Genomic DNA, 21,637 nt, shown 5'->3' with positions numbered 1-21,637 from the left:
CTGAATTTTTGCTTGCTAAGAGAGGCTTCATCGTAAGTGCTTTAAGTTATGCTATTCCAACTTGTACAGGTTGAAGACACCATTCCTGCAAGTTCCATGTATTCCCTTGTCCTAAAATGTAAGAATTTAAGTAATCAATAAGGGACAGCTCTTAAATAGCAAAAGCTTGTTATTTCAGGAAGTAATTCCATAAGTTTTGTTATGGATGCATATAGCCAGAAGTCTAGAATGAATGGCAAAACAAAGATTGCCTCAAGTCATAATATTTTGTGACCATAAGGCATGTTTTGTCAGGTTAGTGAAAAGTTATTTGGGAATACCACTTTTTCCTTCTTGTTTGAAGTTCAGCTAGCAGCTGCAGTATCAGTGAGCTCCTGCACTCTGCTTTACTAGAAACACCTGCTTCAAGCTAAATGTATTTAAATAATGTGATAAGTCATTTTTACTTGACGGAGATGTCATGAGAAACCTTTTGTGCAGGTGTTTGATGCCCTAGTTTTTCTGTGCCAACAACTGGGTGGGGGAAAAGGGAACTACTTTTTAGTGTCTGATTCCAGCAAAGTTTGCAGAATATTATTAGGGCTGTCAAGCGCTTAAAAAAACTAATCACACTTAAAAAAATTAATTGCAATTAATCGTGCTGTTAAATAATAGAGTACTTTTTATATAAATATTTTTGGATATTTTCAAATATATTGATTTCAATTACAACACAGAATACCAAGTGTACAGTACTCTTTTTTTAATTACAAATATTTGCACTGTAAAAAAAATAGTAATTTTCAATTCACTTAGATTTCACTACAGTACTTGTATTATCTTAAAAGTTGAACTTACAAATGTAGAATTATGTACAAAAAATAACTGCATTCAAAAATAAAAAACAATGTAAATACTTAAGAGCCTACAAGTCTACTCAGTCCTACTTCTTATTCAGCCAATCGCTCAGACAAGTTTGTTTACATGTGCAGGAGATAATGCTGCCTGCTTCTTGTTCATAATATCACCTGAAAGTGAGAACAGGTGTTCGCATGGCACTGTTGTAGCTGGGGTTGCAAGATATTTACATGCCAGATGCGCTAAAGATTCATATGTCCCTTCATGCTTCAACCACCATTCCAGAGGACATGCATCCATGCTGATGGGTTCTGCTCGATAACAATCCAAAGCAGTGAGGACCAACTCATGTTCACTTTCATCATCTGAGTCAAATGCCAGAAGCGGAAGTTTGATTTTCTTTTTTGGTGGTTCAGGTTCTGTAGTTTCCGCATTGGAGTGTTGCTCCTTTAAGACTTCTGAAAGCATGCTCCACACCCTGTCCCGAACAGATTTTGGAAGGCACTTCAGATTTTTAAATCTTGGGTCGAGTGCCATAGCTATCTTTAGAAATCTTACATTGGTACCTTCTTTGTCTTTTGTCAAATTTGCAGTGAAAGTGTTCTTAAAATGAACAACATGTGCTGGGTCATCATCCAAGATTGCTATAACATGAAATATATGGCAGAATGCAGGCAAAACACAGAGCAGGAGACATACAATTCTCCCCAATAAGTTCACTCACAAATTTAATTAACACGTTTTTTTAAACGAGCATCACCAGTATGGAAGCATGTCCTTTGGAATGTGGCCAAAGCATGAAGGGGCATACAAATGTTTAGCATATCTGGCACGTAAATATCTTGTGACGCCAGCTACAACAGTGCATTGTGAATGCCTGTTCTCACTTTCAGGTGACATTGTAAATAAGATGTGGGCAACATTATGTCCTGCACATATAAACAAACTTGTTTGTCTTAGCGATTGGCTGAACAAGAAATAGGACTGAGTGAACTTGTAGGCTCTAAAGTTCTACCTTGTTTTGTTTTTGAGTGCAGTTATGGAACAAAAATAATCTAAATTTTTAAGTTGCGCTTTCACAATAGAGATTGCATTACAATACTTGTATGAGGTGAACTGAAAAATACTATTTCTTTTATCATTTTTACAGTGCAAATATTTGTAACAAAAATAATAGAGTACTGTATACTTTGTATTCTGTGTTGTAATTGAAATCAATATATTTGAAAATGTAGAAAAACATCCAAAATATTTAATAAATTTCAATTGGTATTCTATTGTTTAACAGTGTGATTAAAACTGCAATTAATCATGATTAATTTTTTGGAGTTAATTGTGTGAGTTAACTGTGATTAAATCAACAGCCCTAAATATTATGCCTCACTTACAAGACCCAGGATTCATGTTCCTCGGTTTGATTCTCTTGACTATTAGAATCCAAAGCTGTTAATTTGGATAGCTCATCATGAAATAACAATGGATTACAAGGGATATATCTGATGTCTTAATTATTGTAGAAGGGGAAAAAAAAAAAAAAAAGTAGAGACTAAGAGCCAAACAGAATCATGCTGACCAGGTTAGTGAACAGTAGGGATCTGGCATAAACTAAAGCTGAAGCTACGGACAGTACATGGTTATTTCAACAGTTTGGGAAGATGGTGGAATCTCAGAACTCTAGTATGAACCTGCCTTTTTTGCTCACCAGTGATTAAATAGAATGGAAATCATGCTTTCAAGTCCATTTTTTGAAGTGACGCCAAGTGCTATCAGCTAGAAAGTGTTATGATTTCAGAACAGCCTGTTTTCCTTTTCAACTGAGAAAAATGTGGAAGATGGGAGAAACTCTCGGGAAACCATTTACTTTTCAACTAAGATGCAGTCAACTCCTGACAAGGGCATTATTCCAGAAAAAGCTAATACATCCAGAAATGCTGACATTTTAAGAGACCACATTTTCCTGCCTATCATTACATTTTATAAGTGGCTGCTTTTATAAAAAGCTGAGCAACAGCATATTCAACCAGTCTGATGAGGATACACGGCAAGTAAATAGGAAGAATGGGGATCTGTACTAACAGCCAACTCTTTGTATGTCCATAAGCATCTGAGACATATAGAAAATGGATGGACCCTTCATGCTGCACACATCCTTTTCTCAGCTTTGAAAATTCAGACTTAAGGACTTGAATTAGAATTAATTTGCAAACTGGACATTAAATTAGGCTTGAATAAAGACTGGGAGTGGATGGGTCATTACACAAAGTAAAACCTATTTCCCCATGCTAATTTTTCCCCCTCTACTGTTACACACCTTCTTGTCAACTGTTGGAAATGGGCCATCCTGATCATCACTAGAAAAGTTTTTTCTTCTGCTGATAATAACCCACCTTAACTGATTACTCTCATTATAGTTAGTATGGTAACATCCATTTTTTCATGTCCTCTGTGTATATATAGATCTTCCTACTGTTTTTTCCACTGCATGCATTCGATGAAGTGGGTTTTAGCCCACGAAAGCTTATGCTCAAATAAATTTGTTAGTCTCTAAGGTGCCACAAATACTCCTCGTTCTTTTTGCTGATACAGACTAACATGGCTACCACTCTGAAACCTGTCACAATATTATTAGTCTCCCAAATTGGGCCTCAGATCTTGAGAAACGTCCTGTATTCTTTAACTTTTCTGCACAGCAAGCAGGAGGCTCCCGGGAGCAGCTCTAAGGCAGAGGGCAGGAGCAGCACACGGCAGTGGGTGGGAGGAACAGCTGAACTGCCCAGAAATTGATAGCCTGCTGCACAGGGAACTTAGGGGAGCTCACAGGGGGATTGCCAGTCCACCTTGGTTCCAAGCCCCCACCAGCTAGCTCCAACAGGCTGCTCTTTGCAAGCAGTGGACAAAGCAGGCGGCTGCCAAACAACGTTATAAGGGAGCATTGTGCAACTTTAAATGAGCATGTTTTCTAATTGATCAGCAACGTAACAACGGGACAACGTTAAGTGAGGAGTTACTGTACCTTTAGTATGCAATACTTGTGAATGCATTTCTGTTATTAGCAGCAGCCCTATTGTCTCCTCTCCATATACTGTACAATTGCATATCTATTTTGCAGCAGGAAGAATAAGGAACATTCTTCTACAGAGAATTTTCTACTAAGTACTGCAGTTAGAAAAGGGACAGCTAGTATTTCCATTTCCAATTTCGCATTTCAGTGTTTGAGATTTCTTATTCTAAGTGTAATAAGATGGTGTATATATACACAGAAACAAACTTTAATAGTTGCACAAGTACTCTTACCCTCATCTCTTAAGGTAAAACGACCCATCTGAGGGAACTCTTTGAATGTCTCAAGGCAGATGGTTCCTGCTGTCCTTAAACGGGCAATGCATACTTGATCTTGTTTCACAAAACGTGGTCGTGTCTTACTTTTTTCTCCTGATTTTTTGTCTACCAAGCAGATTAAGGCCTGCACAAGAATGAGAAGTTTTAAATGTTAGCAAAACACAGTTCATTGACAATTATATTTTCCCTTCAGAAATAAAGCATCAGTATTCACCAAGCCTCTTTAAAACTACTGTCTACTTGAAATTTAGCCAATTTTGAAAAGGTAACAGTGGTTTACCTAACACTTGCTCATGAGACACTCACCCCCACCAACTTCTATGATTTTACAATAAATTTTTTCTGCAAATACCCCTCTCCCTTGTTACTGCGGGAAAAACTACACAAATGGACTATACTTGGAATATAGTGAAACTGACATACAAAATGCTGTCAAATCCACAAGTAAACAAATTGAAAAAGGGAGAAAGATATCTCCCCCCCCTCCTTTTCTGGTAGTTTTAGGAAGATATTCAGACCAAAGTGTGATAGTGGACCATGTCCTTTTATGATATCAAGTTTGAACAAACAGTAGCATTCAGAGCTCCCAAAGTGTTCATAACATGTATACATGATGCTTATTATTTGCTATGTTGTGTAAGTGCACAAGGGTCCAATCTGGACTTGAGACTTGTTGTACTATTTTCTGTACAAACAATTGAATAAAAAGTTCCTGCTATGAACTGAATGCTTTAACTTAAAGTTAAAGCATTAATATAAACTCACTGTTATCTCGACTTCTTCAATACAGGTATGAATGTGCAGCACCGCATTATAACCAGGGCAGATGATGGATTTGTGCTCAATTATCACTATCTGTAAAGTAATATAAGAAGTGTAATATAACTGCATTCCTCACATATTATATTCTAAAGAGTCAGAGACTAACCAGTTAAGGGTTAGCTATCACACATTTTTATCTAGAACTTCATATACGTGGCACGTCACGTCACTGAATAAAACTTTTCAGAAGCAAAAGGCCAACCCCACACTCTTGTTAGGGGACCAGCAAAATCATAGAATATCAGGGTTGGAAGGGACCTCAGGAGGCCATCTAGTCCAACCCCCTGCTCAGAGCAGGACTAATCCCCAGACAGATTTTTGCCCCAGATCCCTAAATGGCCCCCTCAAGGATTGAACTCACAACCCTGGGTTTAGCAGGCCAATGCTCAAACCACTGAGCTAGCTCTCCCCCCAATGACTGAATGTCTTATAATACAGAAATATGCTTACTGAAAAATAACTGGTCTATAAGAAGGAAAATAGAATTTTGCTTTAAGATTAGGGATTTCTGAAACTTCAATTAGAATATTCACATTCAGAGAACAAATGTAATTCACTCGTGACTTTTTTAAGCAATGATTTTAAATCTTGCATTAAGATTTATGAAATCACACAGTGGTCTTACAGCATCTGTGAAATTTCTAACAAATTTCAAATGGTGTAGTCTTGTTTAGTGTCATTCACCATCATTAGATACAAGAACCAAGGAATTACAGAACTATATTTCAGCTAGTGTACCTGGGCATCAAATGTGCGTCCAGAATGACAAAGGTTATTAGGGTCACAGAGTATAAATCCTGGAAGGATCTCCTCCTCTTCAATTCCTTTCAGTCTAATTTTCAGGTTTTCACCTGGGGCTACAGCATCAGTTTCTACATCATCAGAAAGGATTCCGAGAACTTCCACGTTGTGCTTAAAGAAAGCGAGATTCAGGTTTTCTGTTTTACTTAACGCATCTCACAAAAAAAAAAAAAAATCACTAATACAAAAGAGTATATTAGACCTATACAGTTTGTCAGCTACATCTCTGCATTAGTTTAAATATGTTGCACTAGGTGTATTATTATTAGGGCTGTCGATTAATCGCAGTTAACTCATACAATTAACTCAAAAAAATTACAATTATTCACGATTAATTTTAAGTGCACTGTTAAACAATAGAATACCAATTGAAATTTATTAAATATTTGTGGATTTTTTTCTACATTTTCAAATATATGATTTCAATTACAACACTGAATACAAAATGTATAGTACTCACTATTATTTTTGTTACAAATATTTGCACTGTAAAAATAACAGTATTTTTCAATTCACCTCATACAAGTACTGTAGTACAATCGTGAAAGTGCAATTTACAAATGTAGATTCTTTTTGTTACATGACTGTACTAAAAAAAAACAAAAAAACAGTGCAAAACTTCAGAGCCTACAAGTCCACTCAGTCCTATTTCTCATTCAGCCAATCACTAAGACAAAAAAGTTAGTTCACACTTACGGGAGATAATGCTGCCAACTTCTTATTTACAATGTCACCAGAAAGTGAGAACAGGATTCACATGGCACTTTTGTAGCCAGCATTGCAAGTACCTATGTACCAGATATGCTAAACATTCATATGCCGCTTCATGCTTTGGCCACCATTCCAGTGGACATGCTTCCATGCTGATGATGCTTGTAAAAAAAATAATGCATTAAATTTGTGACTGAACTCTTTGGGGGAGAATTGTAGGTCTCGATCTCTATTTTACCTACATTCTGCCATATATTTCATGTTATAGTAGTCTTGGATGAGGGCTCAAAACATGTTCATTTTAAGAACGCTTTCGCTGCAGATTTGACAAAACATGAAGAAGGTACAATGTGAGATTTCTAAAGACAGCTACGGCACTCGACCCAAGATTTAAGAATCTGAAGTGCCTTCCAAAATCTGATCGGGACGGGGTGTGGAGCATGCTTCCAGAAGTCTTAAAAGAGCAACACTCCGATGCGAAAACTACAGAATCCGAACAACCAAAGAAGAAAATCAACCTTCTGCTGGTGGCATTTGACTCAGATGATGAACATGAACATGTGTCGGTCCACACTGCTTTGGATGGTTATTGAGCAGAACCCGTCATCAACATGGATGCATGTCCTCTGCAATGGTGGTTGAAGCACAAAGGTACATATGAATCTGGGATGTAAATACCTTGCGACACCGGCTACAACAGTGCTATGTGAACCCCTGTTCTCAGTTTCAGGCAACATTGTGAACAAGAAGCAGGCAGCATTATCTCCTGCAAACATAAACAAAATTATTTGAGCGATTGGCTGAACATGAAGTAGGACTGAGAGGACTTGTAGGCTCTAAAGTTTTAATTTTTTTAAAATTTTTGATTGCAGTTATTTTTTGTTAAGTTCAACTTTCATGATAAATAGATTGCACCACAGTACTTGTATGAGGTGAATTGAAAAATACTATCTTTTTTTTTTTACAGTGCAAATATTTGTAATAAAAATAAATTTAAAGTGAGCACTGTACACTTCATATTCTGTTATAATTGAAATCAATATATTGGAAAATATTTAAATAAATGATATTCTTTTATTTTTTAACAATGCGATTAATCGCACGCTTAAACGCTTAATTGCTTGACAGCCCTAATTTTTATTATAATGCATTATAATTCACAATTGTATGAAAAACTTGAGCAGAGAAGGAAATTTCCTGGTATCACTTAGTTATTAAAATATAATCTAGCACTTTTGTTCTGTCCAATATTCCAATTTATACAACATTATGATACATTGTATTTTAAATGTCAGTCTAGAGCAAGTTTCAAAAGGCTTCCTCACAGCAAAAGGCACATACATTTATGGAGATCATACGCAAGAGGTAAGTCTCATCCACTTTGGGGAGTGTATACTGTGGTATTATAAATATATATTACATTAAATATGTATTTTTTTTAAATATTAGAACCAGAACTAGTCCAGGTGTCCACAACAGTCAAGTTTTAAATTTCGAGAACTTTATATTCAAAAGATGAAAAGCAAGTATGTGCCAAGGTTACATTTTTAAAACGTACCCTTTGAGCACTCTGATAAAAGGAATAATATGTCAGAATAAACGAGTGAAGTGATTTTGTTTGCAGATCATATGAGAAGATTTTGTAGAGCTTCCTAAGCAGATGAATATAAATCAGGATGCAGGTTTATGAATACTCTCAATCAAAACATCATATAATCTAATTTATTGACATCCCTTTACACCATAGTCTGTCCTTTGGTCTCATGACTTCGCTCACCAGTAAGGACCAGTGGGGAAGAATTAGATTAATTTGAAAAAGAGTAAGTGGGGGGGGGGGGGGAGATTCATCCTACCCCTCCCGCCCCCAAAGAGTAAAAGGGTTACTACTGTTCACTTTTGTAAGGTTTTAACTCACTACCGCTACTAACAGAAGTGCATGTCATCTGAAGTGTAAAAGGACTTATTGAAATATACATATTTTATGTTTATGGTAACCTGCTAAAGGCATTTGCAACTTCTCAAGCACTCCCTACTAATTCTCCTACAGAGTTACATGGGTGTCTGTCTGTCAGTAGTAGTAGTGTCAAACAGTTTTGTGATGAAAAGGAAATAGCTACTTAAGTCAAAAAGTACAAGCTCATCTGAGAATTGCATCTCAAATTAGTTCTTTAAATTGTTGAGTCTTCTTCCTTTTCCCCCCTGGGGGAATAATTGCGCAAGTTCCATGGAAGGTGTATTTTAAAACAATATTTTCTAAACCACTTGCAAATAAGAAATGCCAGGTATAATTTTCACCAAAATAGGCAAATTAAGTTTTAACAAGAAAAATATTCTGTTACTAATGCATTTAACCCTTATGGAACTTTCCCCCTACATGTTGATAAACTTGTCTTTTACTCAAATTTCAGGAGCAATTATTTTGTTCAGTGCTGTGATGATTCATTTCTTTAGTCACTATACCAGTAGAACAAATGCTGGTAATTTGAGCCCTAATATAGATCTAACTGGCTCTCCATACCCTAAATTAAGGTGGACTGGACATCAAATAGAGTAGAGGTTACTATGCAAGATAACTTTTGGAGACAGTGTCGGAAAATTTCTTTTTATCTTGGAATCTTAATTCAGGTATAGACAGACGGTCAAAAACAAATATGATGCAACCTTCAAGACCTTTGACATTAGATTACAGAATCTACTTTTAATCACACTACTGGATACTATTCATCAGATGGTAGCAACACAAAGCTAGCTCCTTTGTAATCTCAATTTTTAAATCTTTAATGCCCTATACTATTAACTTGCAGCTGCTAATTTTCCAGAAGAGGTGACCTGGAAATCAGTCTAAGCAACAATGCATTTTGCATAAAGAAATGTCAGTTTCCAGCGTACAAGAGATTCATCTTATGTTCTGGCATGAATGCTGAGACACCCTTAATTTTCACTGACAGTCTGTTGGAACAGAAAAGGTAAAGGAATTCTCAACTTAAGCCAATAAAAATAACATCTCAGCTTATATCCTTAGAATTTGTTCCATTCTCACTTGAAAACGGATATAGTGTGCGAGGAAGGCGGTGACTAACTCCCAGCAGAAAAAGGATTCAACTAGGCAAACATACCTATTGCAAAGCAAACTAAGGCTCAAATCATAGAGGGAATCATAGAATACCAGGGTTGGAAGGGATCTCAGGAGGTCATCTAGTCCACCCCCCTGCTTGAAGCAGGACCAATCCCCAGATAGATTTTTGCCTCAGATCCCTAAATGGCCCCCTCAAGGATTGAACTCAGAACCCTGGGTTTAGCAGGCCAATGGATAAGCCAGACTGATTTGATGACCCAAGGGTTACTGGAGTTTAGCGATGAAGTGCAATTCTACTTTTGAATGCTGAGGAAATCAAAGACATACTCAACATCCAGAAAAAAAGTTAACTGCTAAACTAAGATATTAAGCACTGATGTTTTCTCCCATACATTTTACAAGTTTCCACCAAACACCTGTCAGGGATGGCCTAGATAATACTAGGTCCTGCCAGGAGTGCAGGGGACTGATGACCTCTTGAGGTCCCTTCCAGTCCTATGATTTTAAAACATGGAATATTTTCAGAGGCAGTTATATAAAGCTGAATCCTGTTTGACACAGTGTCATATACGGAAGCTCTTAGTTCTGATCAAATTACTTACTGTAAACCAAGTTGATTATAGCCTTAGAAACTTCTTAAATATGGAAGGTGAAAACTTGCCATACCTTGTTTGGCATCATCACAAGTTGCTGTCCTTTGCAAATAGAGCCTGATTCCAGCTTTCCCAGGACCACAGTGCCCATATCCTTTGTAAAAAACAGAAACACTGTTTAAAAGCTTATTTTTCTTAAAATAATGCTGTGTTTTACTGTTTAATCATAAATGTAGTCAACGCAGATACATCAATTGATATATCAAGTGATGTTGCATTATTGCATCTAAGTTAGTATTTTCCAATGAGAAAAGCATCTAAAGCATGAAATGGTGAGCATAAGAACATATTTAAAAGCAAATGTCACCCTTTTCAGTCAATCCAGTATATCAAAAGGTAAATGACACAATGCCCACCACATTTAAGACAGAACTACGGGAATCCTTTGAAAATAAAGTAAGACTGGGCCATCTATTTGAAGGTAACATAACTAATTTCAAATCCTAGTTTCATTTTGTACCTTATATTTATCCACAATTGGCAGCCTGATTGGTCCATCAACTGAACGGTTGAAGTTTGGCAAATTATCCAGATATGGAATAAATGGTAACCCGCTAAAAGGAGTAAAAATATTTATTAAACTAAGTGAAATGTTTATTTAAAAGTTTAGCCGAACTGTATGGCTTATTCATTACAAATCAAGGAAAGGATTTCAGCCACACACAGCAAAGGGAAATAACTTTAACCTCTAAACAATGAAATCCTTAACAGATCAAAAGTGGTTATACTGCTTACATTCACACCATTTAATTTTAAAACCACATTACAAGCATTTTTTAGAACAGTTCATTAGTCCATTGAGACTCTTGCTAGATATGCTAAATCTGTTCCAGGCGCGTGAACATAATAGGCTAGTTTTCAGAGTGGTTTTCATTAACATGGTTTAATTGCCTTGAGCCATATCAGCAAACATAGCATTAAATGGCTGAGCCATGTTCACAATCTTATTCAGGTTCTATACAGACTATTCACATCAAACTGTTTTTCACCCTAGCCACACACCCAACGTGAAATCACTGGAAAATTCAAGTGGCAGTACAGCACTTTCAAGACCTCACAAGGCAAGGAAAATACTGTTATGGTCTGTGGTAACCTAACTCAACATACAACAGAAATAGTGCTTTTGTAGCGAATTTCTTCAACAGTGCTCAAATGCTTCTGCTTTACTTCTTGGTCATATTGTTTTCTATTGCCTTTGCAATGACAGTCTTCCCTCACGTATACGTTAGTCAATCATATTGGATCTGACTACAAGATACAAACCTATACTTCCACCTAGCTGTACTGTAGTACTGCCTATTAATGAACTATTACTATGTCCCCAACATGTTAACAACACTAAGTTACTTACATATACCAAGGACAGAAATCCGATTGCTCTTTAAGGTTTGCTCCAGTCAGTCCCGAGCAGGGCATAAAATGAATATCTTTTTTGGGATTGAAGCCAACTTTCTTCAAAAATGGCACCAGCTTCTCTTTACATTCTTCATATCTATTAAAAATTGACATGCAGCTCAATCACGCTAAATTAAGAAATTCCAGTAAAGTTCTATTTTTCTATTTGAAATCTAGTATTGCAATAAAAATTCAAAAGAAAACTTGCTGATTAGATCAATATTCTGGATTTGATCAAGTTTACTGGAAGTGACTTGCCAATCAATTTGCCACATGCAGCTACTTTAGCAATGTGTGCTTAATGCCCCCCCCCCAAACAAGCTGAGGGATAAGAAAGAAAGTTTAACATAAATTTGCTGAATGCCCTCTTAGCTTAGTTACTGGAGTTATTCCATTTATTTTTGAAGTAGATGAAAGTCTGGCAAACTGTATTTAACTAACTAACTAGGGAGAGGAGTGAGTGAGTGAGACAGAGTTAGAGAGAGACAGAGAGAGTGTGAGTGAGTGAGTGTGAGATTTGCTCTAAATTCCTTGCAACTTGGAAAGTTTTCCTAACTCTCAATTGATATTAGAGCTTGTGGCTTTGTTAGACATACATACACAACAAACTGTTAAAATACATAATTATCTACTTTCCAGTAGCTGCTCTGCAGATTATGCTTGTATTCTTAGGCCCACCATCCTTCCAGCCAAGGATCAAATGAGGCTTTGGCAAAAAACAGCACTAACTGTAAACTACTGTAGCTTGTAGTTCAGCTATAATTAATTACATGAAAATATTTAAAAATATTTTTTACTTCATAGAAACACTCACCTTTCGTTACTCCAGTTCACAGTTGGATCATCCATTTTATTAATAAGAACTATTAAATGTTTTACACCTGCTGTTTTTGCTAACATGGCATGTTCTCTTGTTTGTCCCCCTTTTTCAAATCCAGTTTCAAACTCTCCTTTTCTTGCAGAAATAACCTAAATTTTAAAAAAGTGTTAAGTATTTTAAAAAAAACAACTTAGGAATTAGAATTATTCTCAGTTATTATGCAATTAAATCAAAGGACAATACATGATTTACAGCCTTATATTCAATAATGCAATAAACCCTGAACACACAAACAACATATCACAATCTAACTCTCAAAACCATTTAACAGTGTTGACATTAGAATCTGGGTTACTGTGTACCTATCAGAACTGAATTACATACAAATATTACTAGATTGCTACATTAAGATTTGAAAATTTCAGAGACCACAATGACAAGATATTCTTATATATGTAATTCTGATCTAGCTATTTGTAGCAATACCATTACGTGTAGATGTCCAATTTGTTTTTCTTACCAACACAGCCAGATCAGCTTGAGAAGCCCCGCCAATCATATTTGGAACAAAGCTCTTATGCCCTGGGGCATCTAGGATTGTGAAGTGTTTCTTCTCTGTTTCAAAATAGGCACGGCCCACTTCTACTGTTTTACCTTTGTCTCGTTCTTCTTGATTTGTGTCTAAGGCCCAAGACAGGTACCTGCAAAAATACATTATTCTAGTTCTGCATTAATATTTACTAATTAATATTTTGGTTTTCTTAAAGACTGTTTTTCATATACAATGTTTTAAACTGCCTCAACAACACTAACAACTTTATAAGCATTTCTAAGATTGTGGCAGATAGACGTAAAATTTTGTACAGACAGGTGGACACCCTTATAGGGCTAAATCATTACTACTACTACATATATAGCACTAAGCTAATTCTACCTCTGCGATGGCTAAGAAGATACTGTTATTCCAAACCCTTACTTTGATAACTTAATTCCCCGAAGTTACGTTTTGAGCACATACATGCACTTCATGCTTCTCCTCAGCTTAGAGATAAATTGCTATCTGAAGAAATTCCAATAGATTAATAGTCCACTTGACAATGGAAAAAAAGTTCCAATGTTTTCTGCCTTTTATGCACAGATAACAAAACTGGTTTTGACCTGGCACATACCATCCTTCCTAGAGAATGTGTGCTTTGTTAAGTTTAAAAAAAGTTAGTTATGAACTATGACCTTATGGCATCAAAACAATTACAGGAAGAAGTTTGATGGTTTTAGTGCCTAGGTTTTCAATTTTTGCCCACTCGAGTGCTCACTGCTCTTAGGCACAATTTCAAATAGACGTGCAATTCTGTGCACTCTTTCATATACATGCTCTTCTAGGCATTCAAATGTGATTGCCAGTGCAGAATCAAATAAATTTACCTTTGCTTCAACTTTCTTTCACACTCACCACCCACTCTACTTCCAAGTCCCCAAAATTGTTGTCACAATATCAAAACAGATTTCACATGACTGGAAGTTCAGTTACTCTTTCCAATGCCTCAATTAATATCTTAATCCTTTAATGCTAACACCAGGTTGGTATACAATATTCCACGTGACAGACAGGAACAGAGTTAAAATTGCTATGACAACTGCAATTCTCTATTTTCTAACTTTTTCCATCATAATTTCGTATTATTGATTTATTGGTAAAGGATGGAAGAGTGTGTTGACCCAAACTTGGTCATGCAATTATAAAGTCCTTGTTTCAATAGGGAATCTGATAGTTTCAAATAAAGGTCTATTTGACAAAGGTAAAGGAAGAAAACATGTTGTGTCAAAGGTTCAAGCTGTAGAGACAGTTGTTTCTTCAATAATAGTCCCTATTTACTACCTGTATTATATGTGGGTGAAACCTTGTCTTGGATATAAGGCAGATCTGATGCCTTCTAGGAAGAACACAAACTAACACACACACACACACCCCCCAAAAAAACCCAAAAATCAAACAAAAAAAAAAAGACCAGCTTTGAGACCCAAACCTGAGATGATCTGTTCACCCCAAGTAATTGGTGTGCCATAGCATGCAGCAGGAATTGCTAGGATCTCCTACTATTCCCCTTTCAATAAACAAATGTTAAGTTATTTTCTTGGCAGAAAGAGGAGACATCCTTTGCCAGCTGAAAACAACATTTCATGATCTCCCAAGGAGGCATACTACAGGAAGCCAGATCATGCTTCTGAATCAGTTTTCTAGATCTCAAAGGTGAGTGTGTAAACATGGATTCAAGCTTTTTTTGGGGGGGGGGGGAGGGGGGAGGAAGGGAGGGAGGAAGGGATGTGGAAAAGACAGGTACTTACTTACCTGTATTGTAACTGTTTCAGATTTGGGTGCAGACATGTATTCTACTCCAGCTTTGGTACGCCAGGCATGCACAACCTGAGTAGCACACACATCTGCACCCACATCTCGGAAAAACAGCAATTACAATACAAGTAAACGTTTTTCTTCTTCAAATGGTGGCAGATGTATATTCCACTCAGGTGACTCACAAGCAGTTTCACTAGGCAGTGAACAATGACTGCAGAACTTCTGTCGCAAAGTTTGCATCTGACCTAGATGATGTGGTAATACCATAATGTTTGGTAAAAGTATGCACGGCAGACCATTGAGCATCCCTACAAATGTCCAATATTGAAGCATGACTGAGAAATGAGATCGATGTCACCTGGGCTCTCATCGAATGAGCCTGTGGGGTGTAGCCTGAGCTACTCCAAAAGCCATGGTCTGAAAACCATCGGCATGGAGATCGGCTGACTTTTCATCCAATCCGCATAGGAGACAAAAAAATATTTGAGGTGGTGAAGTAAATGGTTTAGTGCTTTCCAGATAGATGTGCAGTGGTGCTTGGCATTCTAACATATAGAGATACTGCTCATCTGCATTTGAGTGTAGCTTAGGAAAGTAAATAGTCAAATAAATAACCTGATTAAGGTGAAACTATGAAATCACCTTAGCCAAGACTTTGGATGTGGTTTTAAGAACACTATCTTTGAAAAACTGACTATAGAGAGGTTTGTAATTTGCTGGATTTCTTGCAGATGTTATAGCCACAAGAGTGTCTCCCGTCTCCCAAAAGATAGCCTATGAGTAGGTTGTCATCAGGTCAAATGGAGGAACCATTAGGGGGCTAGCACAGTATTAGAGTCCCACAATGGGTTCATTTCCTTCACAGGAAGAAACAGGGAGACTATACCTTTCAGAAATCTCACTGCCATGAAGTTTAAGAAAAGCAATTTTCCTTGGAACGGAGGATGGAACTGCCAAGTGAACCCTCGAATGAGCTAAGAGCCAGACCCAAAGGACTTTAAATGTAAAGGATAGTCCAAAATGTCCTGAACATGAGCCAACATGGGCTGAATTCCCTTAGGTATCAACCAAACCGAAAAATGCATCAACTTAGCCAAAGAAGTAGATCTAATAGATACTCTTCTACTATTAAGCAGGATCTTCTGAATATTACCCTTCTTTCTCCTCTAGCCATGTACCGGCCATGTCGTGAGGTGTAGATTACTCAGTGCCAAATGAACAACCTAGCCATGGTACTGAAGTAGGTCAGAAGGAGAGGAAGAGATTTGGGTGGTTGAACAGACAAATTGAGAAAGTTGGAGAATCAACATAGTGTGCTGGCTTGGCCAAGACAAAGTATGAATTGGTCCAACTCCAGTTTGAGGATAATATGAAAGGGGTATGGAGAAAGGCATACATCAGGTGCATTCCCCAGTACAGATGGAAGGCATCGGTTAGAGATCTTGCACCAAGTCCCCTCAGGAACCAAACTGACGGCTCTTCTTGTTGTCCTTTGTTGCACCTAGGTTGATCAAAGGGATGCCTCACCATGCTGCTCTTTAGAGACCAGTCGTGATTGCTGGAGAAAGTCCCGCTGAGATGGTCAGTCAACTGGTTTTGAGAGCCCGGTAAGCATGCTACTGTGGGCACAATGTCTTCCTTGATGCAGAAATGCCAAAAATTTATTGCTTCCTGACAAAGTTGGTTGGAGTAGGCTCCTCCCTGCTTCTTCACATAACACACTGCAATGGTATTGTTGGTGAGTATGTGAACCATTGCTTCCCTCATCGGATCCCGGAAGGCACTGTAAATGACTTGAAACTCCACTACTTTGATATAACATGATGCTTTCTGCCCTGACCACAAACTCAACCTTTAACATCCCTAGATGATGTCCACAATGTGTGGGGGAGCATCAGTGACTACAGTTCTGGTTGGCAGAGGATGGGCAAAATGAATAATATCCTGGTCCACATTGTTCTGTTTTTCCCACCACTGTAGAGTGTCCAGTATCTCTGGAGGCCCTCAGACAAGTCTTCCCTACGACAGGCAGCTCACGACAGACCAACTTCAACCATGACTGAAGAGGATGAAGACAACTTCACATGTTGAACCACGTAACTAACTTCAGGCATACACGGACCATGGTCAGATGAGACTGGAGATCCAGACAACGAACTGAACTATTTGCAATCGCACATGTGGGAGAAAAGCCCTCAAATTCATAGTGTAGTAGGCCCCACGGAACTCGATTTCTGAGTTGGAGTCAAAGTCAACCCCAATCAATCAAAGAGGTCCAGTGTGAACTGAGGACTTGTTCCTCAGAAAAGCCTTTCACTAGCCAATCGTCTAGGTACAGGAAGATATGAATTCCCCTTCTTCTGAGATAGGCTGCTGTTAACAGTCATGCATTTGGTAAAGATGCACAAGGGTGACAATGGGCCAAAGGTGAGAACTGTGTACTGATAGAGTTGACTGGCGACAAAAAAGCTCATACATTTCCTGTGGTCTGGGAAAATTGCTACATGGAAATAGGTGTCCTGAAGACCGAGAACAAACCCATCATTGTGATTCAATATGGGGGGAAAAAGTAGCCAGGATAACCACACAATCTCATAAACATGAATTGTTGAGATCGCAGAGACTGAGGATAGGTCTCACCCCTTCCTTGGACTTGGGGATCAGGAAGTACTGAGAGTAGAATCTCTTTTTCTGATGAAAAGGAGGAACTTCCTCTATAACTTCCAGAGCACACAGTCTGGACCTGCTGAAGAAGCAGTTAACACATGAGAGGGGTCCCTCAAAAGGAACAGGGCAAAGGCCCGATATATAGTAAAGCTGAAGACATACCTCTCAACTTTCAAGCCTGTTAATATGTCACTAAAATATGTGACACTGACAAAATCTGTGTTTCACATTTCAGTTGCACATCATGCCATATTTTAAGTTTGAAACTTGTTTTTAAAAGATGTTCCCCCACTGTATGACTCAAAGCATTTCTGAAACTGGATATGGATGGGTGGGGGGAAAGGTCTCTGCTCAGAATACTCAGGATTTTGTGGAGGGACCCTATGTGGTTTTGTCATAGGATTCTAATGGAAAAGGTGGTCCCCACATAGGCTTACCTCAGTACAATTAATTCATGCCACCTTCTATCCCTCTACCTTGTCCAAATACAATTAATTCAGGTCGAAATCTACCACTTTGCATTGCTTCATAGCTATTGCCTCTAATGAGGTCCTCTTCTACTGTGCGCCGTCTCCATCCCCTCCAAGAAGCAGGAGATGCTTCTGAGAGGGTACACAGCCGCCCAGGAACTGTTGGCGGAGGAAGGAGGCAGCAGGGTGGCTCTTCACAGCCTGGGAGGCTAACAGTTCAGGGCCCTATTTCATTCACTCATCCCATTAGGTGAAAAGTTTTGTGATCCAGCCTGCTACCTCCCTCCCTCCCTATCCCCCACAACGGTAAGCCTCTTTCTCTGACACCTCTTTCATACAGTACTTATAGGGGAAGGGCAGGAAGACAGAAGGGTTCCCTGGCTCTCTGAGGATGGTTTTCTTCCTCCATCACCCCTACCAGTCAGCTGCTACTGTGCAGCACCACAAATTAAGGCAATATTCTGTATGATATGGAAGCAAAATCTGCTCCAGCATGGAATGCACTGCATAATGTGGCACACATCAAAGCCCTGGCTGGAAAAATCAAAAGGAACTAAATACTAAAAGGAAAACTTCAAAACAGTCTCCTCTCAGAAGCTAAAAAAGGATGCCATGGTATAGGTAAGATTCATACCAGGTTTCTCTGTTTTTCTCTTTAGCTTCTCTTTCATATTTCTCAAGTGTTCTTTTGTCAACCATTCCTGTTAAGTACCTGGGGCATGGGGAAGAAAAAAAAGAAGACATTTTACATTAACTACATGGCAGCTAAGTTTCTATTCTAATGGAGTATATCAACAGTTCTCAAACTGTGAGTCGGGACCCCAAAGTGGGTCACGACCTCCTTTTAATGGGGTTGCCAGAGCTGGCATTAGACTTGCTGGGATCCGGGTCCGAAACCAAAGCCCAAGCTCCACTGCCTGGAGATGAAGCCGAAGCCTGAGGGCTTCAGCCCTAGATGGTGGGGCACAGGTTACAGGTCCTCCTGCCTGGGGTTGAAGCCCTTGGGCCCCCGCCTGGGGCGGTGGGCTCACGCTTTGCCCCCACCCCCACCCCCCGGGTCATGTAGTAATTTTTGCTATCAGAAGGGGGTCGTGGTGCAATGAAGTTTGAGAACCCCTGGAGTATATGATCCGATTACTCTGTAGATCTGAGGTACGGTCTGAAAAGGGTAACAATGGAATATCTGCTCTCAGAAAAGCAATTCCATAATTCAAAAAGTAAGGCATGGCTATCTGTTAAGAAAGTAAAGAGCAAACAAGGCATAAGCCTACCTACTATATGAGCTCTTCAGTTTAAAAGGTATACAAATGACATAATGAAAAACAAAAAAAATAGAACGTTGTATATTGCATTTTAAAATGCTTCAATTTAATAAATTTTAAAAGAGGGTACAAAATCTAATATATTCATTTCACAGACATGACCTCCCAAGGAACTGTCTTAATTCAGAATGTCTTTTAATCAAGCAAGTACTATTTTTCTGGATTATTTTAAAACAAGCGTTTAAAGGAAAATATATGCATACACAGACATCCATAGTTAGAACAGAACAGTTACAGAAGATTGGAAGTATTGACTAATCCAATTTGTTAATCTTAAAACAAATAAATATTAGACACAACAGTAAAACCACGTACAAGAGACACAAAATATAAAAGGAGAAAAGGAAAAGAAAAGAGGTATCAGCAACTAAAAGCATTATATTCTAAACCAAACCAGATCATAAGTGACTGAGTCACTGCCCATAGAACTACAAAATGGTAATACAAATCAGAAACCTTGGCATATGATAAGTTTACATAAAAGAAAAATGCTAAATTGGGTGAAGTCTGAAGACAGATACTTTTGACCAGCGCCTTCTTAAATTGGCAAGGAAAGGAAAATTGCCGTTTTCCCACAGATCTTTTGCATATTAAAAGCCTAGAGATCTATATTAGATACTCTTTATATAAAACTAACATATCAGTTATGTTGCTTTTCCTTAAAGCATCAATCTGATCTTGTAATGGTAAGAGTGGATCTGTTTAATTTAGAAAGGAAACTAATAAGTGGGGAAATTATAGCAGCATTCAGAATAATTAATGGCTGAGAGAAGGTACAACAGACACTATTTACTTTTTCTAATAAAAAGGGACATTCAACAAAATTTAAAAAGGCATAACAAAAATAAAAAACTGCAGAACTTATGGAACTAATTGATACAAAGTATCTTCACATAATTTTTAAAAATTAACACCTAAGTGAATTATGAGTGCTTCCAGTGACAGATATTAAAATATACTCTTGTGGCTTAAGAGAGTGACATTGTGCTGCATAGTGAAAGCCAACTTCTAAAGGGCTGGCCTTATGAAGAAACTTCTCCTATGGGAAAGTTATTCCAGATTTGTTCCGTAAATGTTTTAATGTATATAAAGAAAGTTGACAATTTATAATCTGGTATGATTTAAAATCAATATCTGGATTTCAATATATGAATGATAATTCTAATATCAGAGGCTGATCATATTCAAATTAAAAGTTTTAAAAATCTCACATGGGACAAAATTTAACAAGGGATGAATCAATCTGAACATCAGTTTTAAACAGCTCTCAGAAAAAATTGTATCTAATATTCTAAAGAATTTTTTTGTTATTTAGTAAAATATGCCTTTGTACAGTTATGCTTTCGTTAAGCAAATCCTGAGCAATAAGACTGGAACACTGAAGCTAACAAATCAAAGACAATGACTTACTAAATTCATAGATCTGAAGTGATAGTTCATTAAAAAAAAAGTCTATGCTCACTAAAACCATCAATCATACTATTTACTTCCCAAGTGTTATAAATCACAATATTAAAGATTGTAACAGTTCAAAGAAATCTTATTTTTTTTAAATTACGTACATTATTTGTCCTCCAATGGTTGATTTACCAGCATCTAACAAACATACAAAACAAAGATACTTTACAAAGTCATTTAGTTTTAAGTATTAAAAAAAAAAAAAAAAAAAAGAGAGAAAGTTAGGTCCATCAAACCCATTTCATGACAATATAGCATTGTTTTGTAGGACATTTTTTTAGTAATTTGTCCTGTTTAGTTTTAAAATGCCCCAATGGAGCTTCTCCCACTTCTCTTGGAAGATTATTCCCTAATTTAAGATTTTATTGTCAGTAAAATATATTCAGTCTGTATTTTCCTCTATCACCCTTAATAATTATTGTCCATCCTTCATACTTTCATCCTTCACTTTTTTTGATTGTCTAAAAACACTTAAAGTGGGACAGTGGCATATAAGTGTTTCTCAATTTCTAGTCAACTCCTCCATTTTTGTTGCTTCTCTCTGAATTCTCCAATTTGTTAACAACATTTTGGTTGTGTAGCACCAATATTTCAGGTATGGTTTTACCAGAAATGGATTAAAAGAAAACATTCTCTGGCAAAGGACTTTTTGGTTTTTTGCAGGAGAGGTTTTTGGATAGCCTTCACCTAACCTACAACACAGCACCAGCTATGCAGTGGGCGAGAGGCCAGCCCTGGTCATTCTAAAGAATGTCATAAAATTGAACAGCAGCAGCATTTTTGTAAAAGAAAGAAAATGGTATTTCACAGATATTAACTTTTATATTAAGAAGTATCAGAATATGATACTGGAAGAGCTATCAATGATCATTCATCTATGATGGGGTTATTAATGCAACCTAATTATTCTAGG

The 21,637-nt window shown here is 37.5% G+C and overlaps 2 protein-coding genes and 1 long non-coding RNA gene across 8 annotated transcripts in view; 2 read left to right on the top strand and 1 right to left on the bottom strand.

Annotated features, from left to right (window-relative positions):
* The window catches only part of LOC135973815 (uncharacterized), a 1,510,190-nt gene that overhangs the window by 977,094 nt on the left and 511,459 nt on the right, over positions 1–21,637 (top strand). The window lies entirely within an intron of this gene.
* Positions 1–21,637, bottom strand: part of GSPT1 (G1 to S phase transition 1) — a 39,383-nt gene that overhangs the window by 718 nt on the left and 17,028 nt on the right. For all 6 annotated transcript variants that reach the window (XM_005307582.5, XM_005307583.5, XM_005307579.5 and 3 more), the window contains 10 exons: positions 20,829–20,862; positions 18,579–18,656; positions 12,975–13,155; positions 12,449–12,603; positions 11,591–11,731; positions 10,700–10,793; positions 10,253–10,333; positions 5,737–5,910; positions 4,942–5,031; positions 4,132–4,300 (listed from right to left, as the gene is read on the bottom strand). In XM_005307582.5, coding sequence (XP_005307639.1) covers positions 4,132–4,300; positions 4,942–5,031; positions 5,737–5,910; positions 10,253–10,333; positions 10,700–10,793; positions 11,591–11,731; positions 12,449–12,603; positions 12,975–13,155; positions 18,579–18,656; positions 20,829–20,862 — 1,197 coding nt within the window. The remainder of the gene's footprint in view (positions 1–4,131; positions 4,301–4,941; positions 5,032–5,736; positions 5,911–10,252; positions 10,334–10,699; positions 10,794–11,590; positions 11,732–12,448; positions 12,604–12,974; positions 13,156–18,578; positions 18,657–20,828; positions 20,863–21,637) is intronic.
* On the top strand, positions 14,578–16,900 carry LOC122174805 (uncharacterized). Its single transcript, XR_006177132.2, has 3 exons — positions 14,578–14,702; positions 16,313–16,414; positions 16,788–16,900. It is a non-coding gene; the product is annotated as an uncharacterized LOC122174805 (long non-coding RNA).

The sequence above is a fragment of the Chrysemys picta genome, chromosome 10 (assembly GCF_011386835.1).
Source record: "Chrysemys picta bellii isolate R12L10 chromosome 10, ASM1138683v2, whole genome shotgun sequence".
In the NCBI taxonomy this organism is placed as follows: domain Eukaryota; kingdom Metazoa; phylum Chordata; order Testudines; family Emydidae; genus Chrysemys; species Chrysemys picta.
Note: the sequence above shows the minus strand (reverse complement) of the source record. Positions and strands in the feature narration are given on the sequence as shown.